Source organism: Fusarium subglutinans (genome assembly GCF_013396075.1).
Source record: "Fusarium subglutinans strain NRRL 66333 chromosome Unknown NRRL66333_c0000114, whole genome shotgun sequence".
NCBI lineage: Eukaryota > Fungi > Ascomycota > Sordariomycetes > Hypocreales > Nectriaceae > Fusarium > Fusarium subglutinans.
Genome location: NW_023502177.1, coordinates 1 through 18,220, shown reverse-complemented (window position 1 = coordinate 18,220; position 18,220 = coordinate 1). Strand labels below are relative to the sequence as shown.

General features: G+C 48.8%; 7 protein-coding genes across 7 annotated transcripts; 4 read left to right on the top strand and 3 right to left on the bottom strand.

Moving 5' to 3' along the window:
• Positions 1 to 1,928: 1,928 nt before the first annotated feature.
• FSUBG_8353 (uncharacterized protein) lies at positions 1,929 to 2,712 on the bottom strand (the record flags this gene model as incomplete). Its single annotated transcript, XM_036686753.1, has 3 exons — positions 1,929 to 2,342; positions 2,451 to 2,572; positions 2,625 to 2,712. The coding sequence occupies 3 exons, from the start codon at positions 2,710 to 2,712 to the stop codon at positions 1,929 to 1,931; spliced, it is 624 nt and encodes a 207-aa protein (XP_036536100.1).
• A 2,694-nt stretch (positions 2,713 to 5,406) lies between these two features.
• On the top strand, positions 5,407 to 6,688 carry FSUBG_8352 (transcriptional regulatory moc3; the record flags this gene model as incomplete). Its single annotated transcript, XM_036686752.1, has 2 exons — positions 5,407 to 5,471; positions 5,530 to 6,688. The coding sequence occupies 2 exons, from the start codon at positions 5,407 to 5,409 to the stop codon at positions 6,686 to 6,688; spliced, it is 1,224 nt and encodes a 407-aa protein (XP_036536099.1).
• A 532-nt stretch (positions 6,689 to 7,220) lies between these two features.
• FSUBG_8351 (NAD-dependent epimerase dehydratase) lies at positions 7,221 to 7,895 on the top strand (the record flags this gene model as incomplete). Its single annotated transcript, XM_036686751.1, has 1 exon — positions 7,221 to 7,895. The coding sequence occupies one exon, from the start codon at positions 7,221 to 7,223 to the stop codon at positions 7,893 to 7,895; it is 675 nt and encodes a 224-aa protein (XP_036536098.1).
• Positions 7,896 to 8,116: 221 nt separating this feature from the next.
• On the bottom strand, positions 8,117 to 8,943 carry FSUBG_8350 (rhamnogalacturonan acetylesterase precursor; the record flags this gene model as incomplete). Its single annotated transcript, XM_036686750.1, has 2 exons — positions 8,117 to 8,811; positions 8,865 to 8,943. The coding sequence occupies 2 exons, from the start codon at positions 8,941 to 8,943 to the stop codon at positions 8,117 to 8,119; spliced, it is 774 nt and encodes a 257-aa protein (XP_036536097.1).
• A 2,074-nt stretch (positions 8,944 to 11,017) lies between these two features.
• On the top strand, positions 11,018 to 13,423 carry FSUBG_8349 (cellobiose dehydrogenase; the record flags this gene model as incomplete). Its single annotated transcript, XM_036686748.1, has 1 exon — positions 11,018 to 13,423. The coding sequence occupies one exon, from the start codon at positions 11,018 to 11,020 to the stop codon at positions 13,421 to 13,423; it is 2,406 nt and encodes an 801-aa protein (XP_036536096.1).
• A 487-nt stretch (positions 13,424 to 13,910) lies between these two features.
• Positions 13,911 to 15,129, top strand: FSUBG_8348 (transcription factor; the record flags this gene model as incomplete). Its single annotated transcript, XM_036686747.1, has 2 exons — positions 13,911 to 13,945; positions 14,184 to 15,129. The coding sequence occupies 2 exons, from the start codon at positions 13,911 to 13,913 to the stop codon at positions 15,127 to 15,129; spliced, it is 981 nt and encodes a 326-aa protein (XP_036536095.1).
• Positions 15,130 to 15,327: 198 nt separating this feature from the next.
• FSUBG_8347 (uncharacterized protein) lies at positions 15,328 to 17,288 on the bottom strand (the record flags this gene model as incomplete). Its single annotated transcript, XM_036686746.1, has 7 exons — positions 15,328 to 15,878; positions 15,921 to 16,058; positions 16,112 to 16,445; positions 16,501 to 16,605; positions 16,661 to 16,914; positions 16,963 to 17,056; positions 17,109 to 17,288. The coding sequence occupies 7 exons, from the start codon at positions 17,286 to 17,288 to the stop codon at positions 15,328 to 15,330; spliced, it is 1,656 nt and encodes a 551-aa protein (XP_036536094.1).
• Between the last annotated feature and the right edge of the window lie 932 nt (positions 17,289 to 18,220).

Sequence of the window (18,220 nt, the reverse complement as noted above, 5' to 3'; positions counted from 1 at the left end):
TCATAGGACCAGTGAAAGCAGCCGAGCTGACCCTTTCGGATGCTGCCAACCTCTTCCACAATTAAATGAACTATCCCGATTGCGAGTTTCCCCTTTCTTCTTAGGTATGGGATGAGAGAAACTGGGGCAGGTAGATGGTGATAGGCCTCGAAGCATGAAGTTTTGGTGGAATTGTATCGCGAAACACCCTCCTTACGGGACAGAATCTCTCCCCTCAGTTTTTACGGCACAGGTTTAGTGTCCATGTACCTAGTTCTAGCTAGTCCTTGTAATCACAGTTGATGCAGCAGCCCATTGTACCTCTGCGCGGGTCTACCAAGTGAAAATGCCCTCAGACGCAGACACTGTCGTGTTACTTGCACTTTCGCAGCTAGCGAGTCCGCTGTCAGCAACTCATTCAGGTGACATGTCCAGCAGCAGCGCTTGATCACTTCTACGCACGCCTCATTGATGCTACCGCCCTTCACATCAATCCTTTACGTCACCATATTCAGACTTGACAATGCAGTCAGCTTCACCGATTAATGCATTCATCGAGTCTGACTTGTTTGCCAACTCAATTGTGTAACCCCCAGAAGCAATGCCCGCGTCAGATTCATTCGTGGCGCGATTACCCCTCTCCCAAGCCTTGTTTCAATCGAAGCCCTGCGACACTGATCTCTATCGCTATTTCTAATATCGATTTGTGCAGGAATCTGCGTGGAGGTGAAGTGTCGCCGAATCACCTCGTAGCGGGATCTTCAATGGCACAGACAGACATTCATTCGCGCGCACGCTGGGTAAACTTGGACAGTGCCATCGCTGATTGTTTTCGCGTGTGTCAGATCCGTGGGATGAGCGACTGGGGTATCGGAAATAATTGGGGAGGCTTGGTCATTCCAAGTCCTGTATTGGTTGTTGATAAGGTCAGGAGCGCCAACATCGATCACGGTTGGATACTGCGCGTAAAGGCTGTTAGCTCGCGGTTCACCAAAGGCTACTTACGGACATTTTCAGTGATGACTGCAGCATCGGTTGTCGTGGCACCATTTGTGATTACGCTGGACGAGGTTCGAGTGATCGTGATAGGGGTACTTAGCGTTTGAGATGGGTAGCACAGCGTCAAAGAGAGAGGAGGTAGCGTTGGCTTTACCTCCAACAATAGCCAATTCAATAACGGCAGTATTACTCGTCACAATATTTGTAATCTAGATCCTGGGCAATGTCTTGAGAAAGATCTGACCCATACGGTGCTCGGCGACAGTCTCTCCCAGCTAGTACCAAGGTCAAGGCCAAAACACTCAATATTACGCTCTACCTCAAACGGCTAGTTTGTGTCATCACCAGCCTCTGCGAAATTAAAGCAGAAATAAACATCTCATCATCTGCAGGAACGTTTGTATCTCAGATTAGATCTGAGTTCGGGGAGATGGCAAAGGTTACAGTGACCTGTTTCTACGTGGCGCAACTGACCAGGGTAAGACAGACAGCCTTCAATCTGAGATCTGACAAGGCATTCAGCGTTGTTTTCTCCCTGGGGAAAGCGCTTGACTAAAAGATCTGGCATTCATCGGAGTCCATTTACGAAAACGTCCTGGTGCATTCGGGCTGACGTTGAGCACTGAGTCTGCAACCGTCGCTTGTCGCGGTGGCTTGGCTCGAGGCTGGCTTACAGTATGCATAACTTCCGTTTTGGCTGACAGATCACCACCATCGTCGTCATTGACTTTCTCACCAGCATTTGAGTCTCCAGTCAGGAGAAGGAGATAAATGAAGCCACCACCATGGCAACAAAAGCCAACCAACCGTAGAGAAAACGACGGCATTCCCATAATCATGCGCGGCGATTGTATCACCACGGAGAGACTTTTAAGCAGAATCTTGCTCATTTACACACGGAACGATAACGTCCCGAGCGCCTGTGACACGTTCAGCCTCAACGGTAGTGGTCAAGAAGGGGGTGAAGCGTTGTCAGGTAACTGAGAAACGCTCACAGTATGCCCTTGGTTTTCGCGGCTATCAAGGGGTTTGCCAGATCTGTTCTTTATCTCGCCGGCCTGGGGTTGCTCAGCGTCAGTTCTAGGGTCTGTAACAGGCTGGGAGGCAGTTGTCTTCACGGGCGGCCGCGCAGACTCGGAACTGGTATCATAACAGAGGTCCGACGTGGCTTCGACTGGGCCGGCATCGATGTCATCGCTCTCGGGCGCCTGCGTATTCGCGGGCTGGGAAACCTCAGCGACCGGTCGAGGTGTCGGGCTTGGATCAGATACATCGGTATCATTCGTGGAGTCTGGGGTGTCGGGCGCTTGGATCGGGGTACGGTTTGAGACTTCTGAGCTCAGGTGATGGCATCTTGCACTTTGCTAATACACAGTCAGCCGGTCCGGGAACCAAAGCCTGCTTCTGAGGTAGTACCGACCGGAGGAACTATTGCTTCTCTCGTGATATCTGGCGCGGCAACAAAGCCTCACTCGGCGGTCGTAGCTTTGAGGAGCATCTGCAATGGCTGCCCAATTGCTGTTGGGTACCGAAATGTCTCGAATGAGCTTGAATACAGTGCCATTACGGCTGGCGGTGGTTGATGCCCGTGCTCCTGCGATTGAACAGCTGATGGAAGACACAGCGCCGGAGGACTCATCATTCACGATGGCTCCATGGCGAAGCTATGGGATGTCGAGGCAAGTCGAGAACAATCGACGAGTGAGTATCGAAAGCGAAGAAAGGCGCAAACATTGTAGATTCGCATAAACAATGACAGTTTCAGGGGTAAAGCCGTGGGCAAGAGATTTGAAGCACAGTCAAGGAACATCGAGCTCATGGCGCCCATTGATGTCGCTAAGTTTGGTGGTGTGATGGCGAACGTTGAAGGGCTGAGGGGCTCACAGCTGGTGAAGCTTTGATGTGCGCGCGTTAGGAGCTGTTCACTGCGATGCGCTCAACTGAACGGCTCTGAACATCCGCAACAATCTGGATACCAACACGCAATGCGATCCCTTTCACACTCATAGTCTATAACCAACAAAGAGAATAACCTGCACAATACCAGTAGCACTCTCCAGGTCATCCAAGAAATGGAGGCGGAGCGATTGACATGGCACGTAACGGTCATTCCCGGCTTCATTAGGTTCAGTTAGCCCGGAGCCATCATCAGCACGTTGGTACTGAATTGTCCACTAATTCTTCGGGGCTGACTCGAACATTACAGGGCCTCCGAGGCGCGCGAGACTGGTTTACAGGGGGATACTCGAGGCCGGGCGACTCATAGTCCGCTATACATCACTCTCAACCTCGCTATAAGGCTCTGGTATGACATGGAGTGCCGCTTTGGCAATGTTCCATGGCCAAGACGGTAAACATGTGTATCATCGTCTTTACAGATGGCTTTGATCATCAATTAGGCTGTCTATTTGTTCATTTATTTTTTATTTATTTGTTTAATTGGTTACTGATCACGTTTTCGCTGCCTTCCCCTTCGTGGCTCGTCTTAGTCATGGCTTCCGGGGCTTTTGGTCGGCACATTGCCTCGGGCGGATAACCTAGACCTGGGGCTTCTACGAGACACCATGAACATAAGCATTGTTAAAACGATATGTACATCTTTCGTTTCATGGCTACTTCGAGAAAATATAGTTCTCGAAGCTGTAGCCCAAATAAATCTTAGTGATAAGGATAGCCCTCTGAAATGGGTGGCCAATGTCAAGGCAGTCTTCACCATTTGCAGGATTTCGACCATGATTATGAAGCAAAGCCTCCCGAATTCACTGCTCGTCATGTATTGCAAGTCGAATTTCTCTCCCTTGAAATGCATAAAAAGCTATTAGCAGATAAAAGCCTCTTGAACAGGCTCGTTAGCCTTCTGGTACCTCATCATGGTGTATCAAACCTAAGTTGACCTATGCCAACATACACAGTCAGGACAATTGACGAGATTCTTTTAGACGGCAAGACTTCTGATATAATTAATAGCCACGTGCAAAAGGATTGGGTCTCCGGCTCCCGTTGGACTTTGAAGAAGGCGGCGACAACCATCCTACGCATCGATGGTAAAGGCGCTGTTGTGTAATAAGTGACATCTATTGTTCCATTCTTTACGGGACGCCTGTCCAAAGTTTCATGGGACTTACACCGCTCAGGGACCTCAAAAGAGTTGATACGGAGGAAGTTGATGCAATAAACTGGAATGCTTCGTATCTCTCTGGCATCACGATCCATGTAACTGCCCACTATGCTATTTGCATGGGTTTCATCCAGAGACCTGTTACCATTGATCAAATTGAGGTGGCCACATCATGCAGGGAGCGTGGACTCAATAGCCCAGGCACTAAAGCCAAATTGTTCTCGCTGTTCGAGACAGGAGCTGTTAGCGAGTCAGTGCCGAGAATGAAGAGAAGGTTTCGCTGCTCGGCCGACCAAACAAGAATTATGCTTACTGCAACGACCATTTAATGCCTTTACAAACACTGCTACTTTTCCCTCGTTCTTTCATGATAGATTTGACGCGTATGGTCGAGTGGCTAGGCGACCGTTGCGAAGCTCACGGCGGAGCAGAGGGAATGCATATTGTTGCTCAATCTGTATGATCCCTCTGAACCTGTTAGGCTCTATTAATCTCTTGTTAGATGTATCCTGCACTTCATTGCTTGTACCAGCTGTAGGCAAGATTGTGTGTTACTGCGATGCATACGATATCACCGAAAGCTTCAGACAACTCTCTGACATCTTTCAGAATTGGCTTAATAGCTTTCCAAGATACCGGTGCTAGTACCAAGTCCTTACTCGCACTTGCATCGTCCCAGACTTTAATGTCAGGCATCCATATTCTCACAACTCCAACTCAAGGTGCTGCTTCGAGATATCAGTAAAGCCTCATGAGGGAGCTAGCTCACTGTGAAGGAGAGCTAGAGTCCCGAAACACGTTGTCTGTCTTAGCTAATCTGCCTCACCGAGACGAATAGTGTTCAAACGCAAGGGCTATGAGTCCTCGTTATTTCTCGGTGATGTGCAATGGGGAGTTACCTTGCAATATCCTCAGCATGACGGCTCTACAGCACCAACCTTATGGCGAACAGCTTGAGATAGAGCCGTAGTAATTATATTTCAGGCCTTGAAAAGGCTGCAACAAGACTTTTTGACTATTATTTGACTGGCTTTTGCTTTCCCTAAAAAGCTTTTCAGGAATCGATATCTGAACTTCAGGGATGATGATGTGAAGTCGATGTCGTTTCGTAGTTACTCGACAGCGATTGGCTTGTTCGCTGTTGCTTCCCAATGCAGTTAGTGCTGATCCTCCAGCCTTACCATGCGCGGCTCTTTAGCGCCAAGCGCCTCGATCCTTCGAACAAGTCATCTTTAGCTGTTCATTCGTCCGTTCGGCATTCTTCCTCTTTCATAACATTCCATATCTCCAACTACATCACAATTTTTATCATGCCCGCTCCAAAACCCGCGTCCCGAGGCCGAACCAAAGTAAAGACGGGCTGCGCAACCTGCCGGTCAGTCAAGACTCCACCACCATCTCATCCTTGCAAGGTTCATACTTACCGTGAATAGAATCAGGAAGATCAAGTGCGACGAGGGCAAGCCCTTCTGTGAGAAGTGTGTCAAGACCGGGCGCAAATGCGATGGGTACGAGTCTGTCTTCAGGGCTTTCTCCAGCACGTCGCAACAGATCGTCAAACTAGATGCTGCAGCTTCAAGGCATGATTGCGCTGAAGGAGAACCTCCATTGAGCACTAACGACCTCAATCGATACTTCTCCACCAAAACAATATTCGACGTCGAGCTCAGCTGTAGTGAGGAAGCAGAGCAGGTTCTTCAAGCTAGCTTGACTAACGATTCAATATGCCATGCTCTACTGTCTCTCAGGGCTCTTCGCGAAAATCTCGAGTCGAAGAAAGAAGGAGATACATTCGAGACCGACGAACAGCAGAGACTGAGTTACAACTTCGGCCTTCAACAGTACAGCAAAGCTTTAACGAGTCTTGCTTCGAACCTCTCATACCCCAGCCCCGATAGCTTAAAGTCCGCACTGCTTTGTTGCCAAGTCTTGATCAGCGTTGAGCAAGTCCGCGGGAACTTTGCAGCCATGGGACTGCACATCATTCGCGGACTCAGCATCCTCCACGAGTACCGCGCAAGGCCGTACTTGACCGCCAATGGTCTAATGCCAGCACGTCACAGCGGTCTGCCTTCCTTGGATATCTTTATTATAAAGCTATTCGCTGCGCCTTGCAAGTTCACGGAACAACAGCCCCCAGGATCTTCCAGCATAATGACACCTCCTGTTGAGACGAATAATCGAAAGCTGGCGCCAAACATGCGGGCGGAACTCACGAAGGTCGTGACGTCAACTATTGCACTTCTTGAAAAGGTTACAAGGATCCAAGCCTTGGAGCAAGCTCAATCCCTCCTTTCCGAAAGACGAGGCTTGCTTGATGGCTTGGACTCATGGCTCGGTGCTCTTCAAACTCTCCAGAAGGAGACGCAACCAGGAGAGACCGAGTCTATTTCTGACACCTTCTTGCGCATCTTGTATTTAATACTGAGAATGATTCTTCTTGGGACTCTGGAAACTTCATCAGATCTTGATGCTAAGCTCAGTGAAGAAAGCAAGCAACTCCAAGGCTTAGCGAATCTCGTCAACGAACGGCTCAAGGACTATGATATGCGAAGGGGAATTGATGGTAGCTTAGCAAAGCAATCTCAATAGATAAGTGAGTCATCAATATTCGCGATATTCTGTTGCTAAGTCCGTCACGAATTTGTAAGCCCGAGACGCGAGTCGTAAGATGCGCCTCATCCCAGAAAAGCATGCTGACCGAACTGGCCAATGAGAGGCTGGCTGTGCTGTTCAGTCCAACTGCATATTCAGGTATATAAACAAGTCATTGAACTATGAATATTTCTCTCATCGCAGTCTTCTTCCACTTGTCTTTGAAAATCCATTGAAACTATTCTTCTCAAATTATCGCCAATACAGCCAGCATAAGCCTCCTCCGACAGACAGCTCCTGCAATAAACAGCCCCTCTAATAAACAACTCTTGCGATAAATAGCCCCTATCATAAACCACGCCCGCGATAAACAAACCTATAATAAACCGCTCCTACAATAAAGAGCCCCTATAATAAACAGCTCCCCCAACAAACAACTCCTGCGATAAGCAGCCCTATGATAAACAGCCCCCTAAACAGCTCCAACGATAAATAACCCCTGCAATAAACAACTCCCCCGTTTCCCACCATGCACTTCCTCCTCCTAGGCGCAACAGGCCGAACCGGCAAATACGTCGTCTCCGAACTTCTTTCCCAGCATCACACCGCCGTCGCTCTTGTGCGCGACGCCAGCAAAGTCGCTTCTCAGCCTGGTATCACTGTCGTCACCGGCTCTCCCCTCTCCAAAGACGACATCTGCCGTTCTCTTACAGCTGCTCCAGGCTTGGTACCATCTGCAGCAGTCATCACTCTCAACACAGTCCGCAAATCAGACAGTCCCTTCGCAGCCCAAGTTTCGCCACCTCGCTTTCTCGCAGACTCATGCGCCAATGCATGTGAGGTTCTGAAAGAAGCTGGTATCAAGCGCATCGTCGTCATGTCAACTGCAGGTGTTGGAGACTCGTGGGCAAAGCTTCCGTGGGTGAGTAGAGCGTTCATGGGATGGACGAATATCAAGTATGCTCTGGAGGACCACAATATGTTGGATAAAGAGATTCGATTGACGGACATGGACTGGACTCTTGTGAGATCTGTGAGATTGGAGTTTGGGAAGGAGGCTGACAAGGAGGTTGAGACTCTTGGTAGTGCAGGTGAAGGAATGGGCATGGCTGATAGTGTCACGCCGAATAGCGTGGCGAGATTCTTGGTCAAAGTAGCGGTTGAGGGATCCTTCGTTAAGGAGGCTGTTGTTGTCCGGAACTGAGGAATATGACGAAGGTTTAGTTTGCAAGCATCGAGATCAGCAGGATTACTACGTCCCTTACAATAATACACAGATGATAGAGGTATTTCACAGAGTTACTGAAATTACCATGAACAAATGTCTCATGCGCTATCTGTATGTATCATGATCAACCACTATATACAAAGAAGTTATACACAATTCCCATGTCATCCAACTTCAGACACTCGGCCAGACTGTTCTTAGTACACCTTGGTAACAGGAGTCTTGATATACGGCTTCAGGCTAGTCTTTCCATTCATCTCCTCGTCAATGGCCTGGACAAACGCCTTCGCAATGAGATCTGCAGCCTCAGGACTAGTATGCGTATGATCCTTGGGATACAAAGAGTTCACCTTTGTATTACCCAGCTTCTGATACATCTTCGTAACAGCAGCAAAGTGATCAACATAAGTAACGCTAGGACTGTTCAGAGCCTTAGCAGCAGTGGGAACATATCCCACGAAGCGAGGAGCAGCAGGCTGAAACGTTCCAGTCTCCCATTGGTTGTTGGGCGTCTGAGAGCTGAGAATCACAGTAGCGCCCTTGGCGACGAGGGCCTTGGCGGCTTGCGAGACGTAGAACACAAAGGTGTATACTTTCTCGCCCGTCTTGTCGGAGATGCAGACTTCTGTGCCGGCGCCGGGACAGTCGGAGCGGTTGTTATCGTTGCTTTCGGGAGAGCCGCCGTCGTTGTGGCCGAATTCAATGACGACGATGTCGCCTGGCTTGACGAGGTTCACGATCTCGGTGAAGCGGCCCTCGTTGGTGTAGGATCGGGCTGAACGGCCGCCGATGGCTTTGTTTACGGCTGTGACCTTGAGATATTTGCCGATGTAGTTACCCCAGCCGTCGGTTACACCGTCGTTGGCTCCATTCTTTGCCATGGTGGAGTCGCCTTTTCATCTAATCAGCGTCTATCCCATATCACCAATAATTCGCTCGACTTACCAGCAAAGTACACTGTCTGGCCAGACACGACCTGGAAAGCTCCAGCGGCGAGCGCTGCAAGTGAAAGAGACAGCTTCATGATGACTTGAGTTTCAGATAAAAAACCACTGAGAGTGTAATAAAACCCAAGACGTCGCCCAGAGCCGTATATATCTACTCCAAGCCATGGTATCACTCAATTAAACCCCCAAACTAACAATCCAGGTGATCATTCGTTTTACAAAACAAGGTTCGCGATCTAGACTCCGCGTTTACCTATTCAGGCGGGCTCTCCGTCTGTGCCAAGCCTGATGAAACAGGGATATGAAGCCTTTTCCCACCATTCAGAAAACATATCGACCCCAGACCGAGGCCAGGATTGGGCCGGCACTTGTGATGCAGCCGATTGATGGATAAAGTCCCGCTGTTAAAAAAGATGTCATTTTGTTTGGGTTTGACGCGGTGCACTCGGTGATCTCGGCATTGTTTCAGCGATTGCTAGTGTCGAAGTTTATAATCATTCGTTGAGGTACGGGAGTTGTCTCGGGGGAATGGGGACCGAACGCGGGGATAGTGGCATATCATTTCCCATTTCGACGAAAAGACATTGGGGGAGATTTAAGCTTGGAAGGTGACAGTTCGATGCTAATTGGGACCTCGGCTCTTGAGTTTGCGGTTTTCTAAAGGAAAGTGTCATTGGAAATGCAAAACGCTTCACCATCATCTTTTTAGTAATGCGGTGAGATGTGCCGGACAGAAGGGGGTTCTATTGAATGGCGATGGCTTAGTTTCTTTGCCTCAGCATCCATTTTATTGTTGCTAGATTCAGATGGGCCTTGGTAGATATGAGACCTCACAGGATCATAAGATTTTTGGTCACCGATTCATGGAAATTGTAGAAATTGTAAATCAATGCAGTTCGCAGTTTTCTGGTGGCCTAGTGAACAACGAAGGAATTCGAGGAATCTCGAGCTCTATTTAACAAATAACGTGTAAAATAAACTCTTCAACGCATATCACGTAAACAGAAGCAATAATCAATCTGTAGAGAAAACGCAAGCTTCCGTTGCAAAATTGCATCATCTAAACAAGCCAACCCTAGAGTCGTTCTCGTTTCTTAAGAGGTCCGTTATCGATAAGCAATTATGACAACCATGCCATATCTTTCTTATCATCACCATACCGGCGATAAGTGATAAGAAGGCAACGATCGACAACGGTTTCAGGTACCGCGAGCAGCCCACTGTACCATCAGATTTGTCCGAGCTCGCTATCAACGGGGCCGTCATGATCAGGAGATAGCTTGCGGACCAGAAAGCTTGTTTTCGTCTACTCTCGACCCACGTAGCTAATGGCAATGGAGACACCATGGGGACACAGTAGTCATCCTTCAAATGGTTGCACGCTATAGAAGACAGCATTTACCATAAGAGGTCATTTGAAAGAGATAAAGTCGAGATTTGCATGATGAAATTTTCCTTTAGATAAAATGCTAAATATAAAAAGGTGCCGTTGTTCTGGTACACCAATAGCTGGCAAGACCCGAAAACTGGTTTATCAACTCGCTTCCATCACAATCAATCCCAAACACGCTCACCAATCCCATCCAGTAAAATCCCTACCATTTCAATCCATCACAAGCATAAAAGAGCCTCACCCCTTAATAAACCTCCATGAAACGAAACGAGCACTTTTCGCAAAAAAAGATTAAATACCCCGCCAATAGCAGCCTCGATATTTGAAACACCACCATCATTTTCCGTTAGGCGCTTCCTTTTGCAGGGATCAATTCTAGATCCACTGAAGGAACAAATGCTGATGAACAACTTCACTCGCAGGTTTTGTAACACAAACGGTCTGAGGTGACGGCACCCTTGTAGAGGTTCCTTGCTTTGGAGGGGATTTTCCCGGTTGGTCATGTTTATCGGACATTAAGGCGTATTGCATCAGACCCGCTGATCATCGCGTGTAAAGAGATATATAGGATGTCGATGTTTGCTGTCAAATGCTTCTGTTCAAGCTACGCTCTTTGTCGCTGCCTTTCTTTCTTCCCCACCGCCAGCACGGTGTTTCTTCTTCTCTACCGCTCGCGGTACATTCCATTCTTTCAACTAGGCCCTGGTGGTCTATCTTCACTCTCTTGAATCTTCAAACACATTCTTTCATTATCCACCATGCGCTTCTCACTCTACAGCATGGCAGGCCTTCTGGGTCTTGCCTCCGCCCAAGGTCTTCGATCCTCCGCCTACACCGATCCCAAGACGGGCATTGAGTTCCAGCGCTTCGTCGACGATGGCTACAGTCTTGGTATCGCTGTCCCTGAAACTCTGGGCAAGGATCTCATCGCGCACATGGTGTTTCCTCGTGAGAAGGAGGGTTGGGGTGGTATTTCGTTCAGAGGCGGTATGGTTGGTGGTATGCTCTTTGTTGCGTGGCCGAATGGTGATGATATTGTTACGAGCTTTCGGATGGCGAACTCGTACGCTAACCCGGATGTTTACACCAACTCTACCGTCAAGGCTACGCCTATTCCTGATGGTACTTTCATCAACAGCACTCATGTGTCGTATACTTTCCTCTGTGAGGGATGTGTTGTTAAGGAGACTACTTCGTTAACTGGCGAGTCTCCTGTCGTCGGATATGCGTGGTCATCTATTGATGTCGACACCCCCTCTGATCCCGAGAGCGCTCTGAACTACCACGGTGCTGGTTTCGGACAGTTCGGTCTTGATATCAAGAATGCTGCTTCTGCCAAGTACGCTACCTGGGCTGCTATGGCGAAGGAGACTACCCCTGCTCCTGGAACAGGCACACCCGGCGTTCCTGGAAACTCTACCACTCTGCCCCCCACCACTTCCAACGTTACATACGATGTCATCGTCGTCGGCGGTGGTCCCGCTGGTATCATCTCAGCCGAGCGTCTCGCCGAGTCTGGCGCCAGTGTTCTCCTCATCGAGCGCGGCCCCGCCAACACCGTCGCTCTCGGCAACGCTGCCCAGGCCCTCCCATGGAACAACACCCTCACTCCCTACGACATCCCCGCTCTCGGCAGCAGCATGACCAGTATGTCTGGCACCAAGTTCTGCAGCGACACCGCCTCCACCGCTGGCTGTCTCCTCGGCGGATCCAGCTCCATCAACGGTCTTAACTTCATCCACCCCCCTGAGCGCGATTTCCAGCGCTGGCCCAAGGGTTGGAGCTGGTCTGACCTCTCCAAGGCCGCTGGTCGTCTTTACGAGCGTAACCCTGGTACTACTGAACCCTCTGACGATGGAAAGTACTACGATGATCGGACCTACACTATCCTGTCTGGATACTTGAGCGCCAAGGGCTGGAAGGAGGTTGACTCTATTGAGGAGCCTAACGAGAAGCACCTTGTGTACTCTCGTCCTTCGTGGTCTATCAAGAACAACATGCGTGCTGGTCCTGCTCGCACTTACATGCCCTTCGCCAAGAACCTTCCCAACTTTACTCTCAAGCTCGAGACGAAGGTTATCCAGCCCATTCGATCCGGCAGCAAGATCACTGGTGTTCTTACCCAAGCCGCCAACGGCAGCAAGCAGATTATCAATGTCAAGGCTGGCGGTAAGGTCGTCCTCGCCGCTGGTGCCATGTCGACTCCTCGTCTTCTCTGGAACGCTGGTATCGGCAAGTCTGACGCTCTCGCTATCGTCAAGCAGGGTGCTTCCAAGACCGGTGTGACACTCCCTGCTGCTTCTGACTTCATTGACCTCCCTGTTGGACACCATCTGCAGGACCACGCTCAGGTCATGCTTCAGTTCAAGACCAAGAGTAACTTTACCGCTTACAAGTTCAACAACATCGCTACCGAACCCGTCAAGTCTGACTTGGAGCTTTACTACCAGGGCTCTGGTCCCATTACCCAGGCTGCTCAGCGCATGCACCTCTGGACATCTGCCAAGGGCGCTGATGGTCGCGTTCGATACCTTCAGGGAACCGCTAGTGCCATGGCCGACGGTATCATCACTGTCCGCACGTTCCTGACCCACGGTACCAGCACTGTCGGCGAGCTTGGTATCACCGCTGGTGGAAACACCGTCCTCAACACCAAGCCCTGGTTGATTGACCAGGAGGATCGCAAGGCCATGGCTGACTTTGTTCAGTACTGGCTTGACCTCACCAGCGGCAGCAACTCTACCCTCTCCTACATCACCCCCGGCGCTACCGTGGATGACATCCTGGCTACCAAGATGATTAGCGGCGACCACTGGATGGGCAGCGCCAAGATGGGTGTTGACGACGGTCGCAAGGCCAACGGTAGCGCTGTCGTCGATCTCAACACCAAGGTCTACGGCACCGACAACCTCTTCGTCGTCGACGCCTCGATGCACCCTGATCTTCCCACCGGCAACACTCAGGCCATTATCATGGTCGCCGCCGAGCACGCAGCCGAGAAGATTGCCGCTCTCAAGGTCGGCGGTAGCAACTCTACTGTCCCGGAGCCCATCAGCTCTGCTCCCACGCCCGTTCCTACTCCTGGGTCCAAGTGCAAGCGAGGTCTTCGTCGCCGTCGCGCTGCTCGTGTTCCCATGGACTTTCGACGACGATCACTGTACTAGGCGATGTGAGTTGGTGAGAATGGATGAAATTCAGTGAACATATTTCTTGTGTATATAGAAGTTAAGGCAGTTGTGAATATATGAGTGCTTCACATGAAGAATATTGTATTGTCGCGTGTGAAGTTAAAATAGAAACAATAAATTACCAATAATCCTGCTCCCTGTCAGCATTCAACCCCCCATAATTGTTTAGGTTTATGAACTTCCATTGGACAGTCTTACCTCGGCTTCGCGTTCGGATTCGTCACCAGCTCGGGATCGGGCAGACAAACCATCCGATTTCCTCTGGCAATCAAACCAAACTCCCCATTCACCAGAACCACTGAATTTCCCCAAATTCTACTCGGAACGAGTGCGAGATCCCACTTCTTCCAGAATCAACCTTCCACTGTTCCTTTACTGTCTTGTGCATTCAAGATCCCCTTCTCAATGGATGGGGAGACGGATCAGGCCAAATCCACTCGCGTGGGGTACAAAAAGTCCCGAAATGGCTGCATACGCTGCAAGAAGCGGCGAGTCAAGGTATGGGATTAGAGTCGCGACTCATGACTAGTGACACCTGTCTAACCGAGTAGTAGTGTGACGAAGAGGTCCCTTGTTCTGCATGTGTCAGGCACAGAGTCCGATGTAGCTTGGAGCTCGTCAAGTCAGATGATTACCAAGAACAAAAACCTCTGACCAATCGCTCTCTCCAAACACCCAGCCACAGCCTCCCAGCTGGCAGCCCAGCATCTCTATTATCCGGCTCTTTATTCTCTAGCCCTCTCGATGAACCTGACTGTTGGGTCTCCACTGCCGAGCTCATGCTTCACTACACCACCGTCACGTACAAAACCATGGTCTTCAACGAGAGAACCATCCCGACATTTCAGCAATCAGTACCCCAAGTCGCTTTAGGATATCCCTGGTTTCTGCGACAAATATTGGCCTTCTCAGGCTATCACCTCGCTCACCTGTATCCCGAAAAAAGACATTCCTACCTCCTGCAAGCATCAAAACACCAGAATGCTTCTCTACGCGGACTGAGAGAAGCGCTATCCGAACCAGTCACTTCATCGAACTGCCACGCCTTATACGCTAGCACGACGTTTATAGTGGTCAACAAATTCGCGGCATTTCCAAACTGCGACGACTTTCGAAGCCACGGATGCTCCCAACCTGTTCAGAGTCTCATGGAGATCTTTTCCCTCGTAAACGGCATGGAGGCTGTTCTTCATTCTCCCGGAGCCGCGGCTCTTCGGGATGGTCCCCTCAGAGAGCTTTTCTGCGAGACACCGCATCCACACGTGAATAGCTACCTTCTTCGCGGTCTCCACGCCAGATTACCCGAGCTTGCTCGGCGGATAGCATCAGACTCGATGGAAGATCAGTCCAGAACCGTCCTGACTTCCGCCGTCGCGTCTATCACTGCTTGCGTCGATGACGCGTTCTCAAACCTGTACAAGGTTTCACCGCCAGAGCTAAGGGTGATCTTTTCATGGCCCATGTCTGTGCCGCGAGATTTCTTGGACTTGGCTGTGTCGGGACATCCGTTGGCTCTTATCATTTTGGCGTACTATGATATTCTACTGTACTGGGGCGAAACGGAGTATTGGTTCTTTGAGAACTGGGCGGAGACCTTGATTACTGCGATTGTGGAAAAGGTTAAGGGTTCCCCTTGGGATGATCTTCTTAATTGGCCAGTTGAGGTAATCTTACATCATTGATCTATTGAATGAGAACCCAGCCGCGTGGCAAATGAGGTCTCATAATAATACCAGAAACTCTTTGAAGTTAAAGTGTATTTATACATTGTGAAGCAGATACTTGAACATTAATCTCGGAATACCTAGAGCGGGTTCTGCTTATAGTTAACCTTCAGCTGCTTCGGAACCCCACGCTTGGCCTGTCTGAGCTGCCAATACCTACAAGGTCAACCGAAGGTAAGGGATCTGAAGTTTGGGGTAATATGCAGTTGCACTGTCAACCATACACTTGAAATACTCCGTGAACGAAAAAGTCTTAGTGAAGCCCGACTTATTGAAGGTCTTGGTGGTTTGCTTCGAGCAAGGCATGGCCATCTTGGGAATCTTGGTCCATCGCTGGTAGCTAATGGCACTCGGCTCCATGACAACGCCAGACTTTCCAGGACCAAATGACGACTTGGCGATTGAGTCATCGTACCGCTCAAGAGCTGTCTTCGTAGTATAGAGATGTCCATAAATATCCCCTTTCATGATATTCTTCATCATAATTATCTGCTGCAGCAAGTTGTCGTTTTCGGGACGTTCATTGATGTTGAGTTCTGTCTCTATAGCATCGGAACTTGAATCGAACACAGCTACTAGTGAGTTGAATGTTGAGGTAATAAGACCTCGATTTTCAGCCGTGTAGTCCGTGAAAAAGTTAACAATCCATCCTATCTTCCTTTGTAGGAGGAATGTGCGGTCAACGATGGGTACGAACTTGAAAAGATCTTAAACAGTTTTAATTTCGCCTCCTCTGAACAGATCAGCACTTGCCTGCTCGTCCGGAAGTTCTTCAGCGAGTTCGTTAGCATCCTGTGCCTCCTTAACGTATGTTGTAAGTAGATTTTTCGATGTTTCCGGGACACTCATAACATAAATAAGTTTAGTGTTGTTGATTATATCGGCCACTGTAAGATGTTGTTAGTTGCTGTCAATGCGTGTTGAACTCTGCTAAGCTTACCTTGTTTGAAAAAAGAGGACACTGCAGGTCCGTCACAGCTGCCGAGTTGAACACAAGCGATTTGGGTCGCATATGTATACCTGGATCGGAAGCTGATGAAAGGTGACCCGAGATTTTGAGTCGCCGTATTAAAGTCGTTGGAGATAAGCAGTAGGTTTTGGAGAAAGGGAACCCACGGAATGAAGAGCGCCTCTCGGAACTGCCGGGCGATCTCGGCCATATATGGGCTGAAAAGGCTTTGAATGGTCTCTTGAATCTGCATCCCGGTACAAAAGGACCCTGGCTTACAGGATTTGATTATAGCCATAAGCTTAGAATATTTGTCTTCGTTGATCTGAAAGTCTGTTAGATCGATAGAATAACTGAGAAGTGATGTGAACTGAATATACCTCGGGACCCTCGATCATAACCACTTTGGGCTTTGCCTTGGACTGGAGGGTCTTTCTGACTTTGTCCCGGTCATCAACTGTCTGGAAGCCCGACTCATTCATGCACTGCCAGCAAATACAGATTAATAAATATCCAGGTATTGAAATTGGGAGAGCTTACTTTTTGGGCCCCGGCAACTTGGTCAACATCCTTTAAATCTGCAGGCGATAAAACCCCCTTCTCGAACGACTTGAAGCCTGATGTTGCACTCAATTTGCTAATACGGGGGAAGCATTGGCAGATTGCATTGGAGGACTGAATGAAGTTGTCGCCCTGGGGCTGTCCCAAGATCTTTCGCACAGTATCGCAGAGGTTGACCTTCTTGGTGAGAACTTCCAACCCTGTGATGACTTGCTTGGTCGTATCAACCCAACCTTCTCAGCATTAGTGGGCATGTCTACAGGCCATGGGAGGAACCCTACCTGGAACACATCTCAATGCATCGCACATGAGCTTCGGTTTTTGAGGAGTGGGACAAGGCTTTTTGTATTTCTCCTTGGACTTGCATTCGTCGTACTAAGCCAGACAATTAGGAGCCCTTGGCTGTTAAGATGGTCGAGACGCGTACCTTTTTATCAGGGACTGTCTTCGTGGTAACGTTGACACCATAAGGCACAGAAAACTCGAACTTGCAAGTTGACAAGTTCTTCAAGCCTGCGCATGTCTGTTGGAGAGTATTCTGTGCAAATGCTACCTCTGCGAGAAGAAACCAGGGAAGAAGCTGAGGAAAAAGACTTTGCAATCTCATCTTGTCTGCCAGTGTATTGTTGCAAACGAGATCAGTGCTGTTGCGGCACAGACGCGAATGAATAGGACAGAATAGACTTTATTTATCTAGATAGCCCTTGGTAGCGTATTCTGCTCACCAACAATTGACGCCTCTGAGACTATTTGCTCTGCATATCTTAGATATCGGGTTTGGCAACGGCTGACAAGCCTTAGAGTGCTAAAGAGAACTTAGAAATACAGGGCGTTACGCTTATGTTAGTAAATGAGGTCTGGATTCTGACGAATAAATGCTTCTGCGCTTATATCACCGCAGAGAACTTAGCCCCTGCGCCACATTCCTCCAAAAACATTAACTTCATACCATCATACTGAACGCTTGCAAAGGTGTGGCTGTACAAGCTTAAACAAGGCTGGCTGGGCTTTACTAGCAGGCGCAGAACATACACTGGTATGCACCGAAACTGACTCGAACTTGTGTGCATTTGGTAGATATATTCTCCCTATTCTTTCTCTTTCACGGCTTGACTTGAGTCGCGCTGTGGCTCGTCTATTATTTATATCGGATTCTTCTTCAACTATGTAATCAAGAGAGAAGTAGTATCAAAGCTACACAAAGAACCACAAGGTGTCACATGAAGCAATGACGAAAGCGTCATCAAGTAGGAATCAATAAGCTAAAGCCTACCAGGTTCCAATTTATAAGGATAATATTCAGCGCAATATCACTTAGCCAGGGGGCTTATGGCGTAACGGTTAGACATTACTGGCCTGACCAGAAAGCTAACTAGGTAGCTAAAGGTAGTAGGTTTAAACCCTATAGCCTTTAACCCTAAAAAGCTAAAAGTCTAAGGCCTAATTATTAATAAAAAACTATTTTAGTTTATATTTAAATTAACTTAAAAATTATAGTATTAATATATAAAAAGTTAGCTAGTTAATAAAAAGGCATAA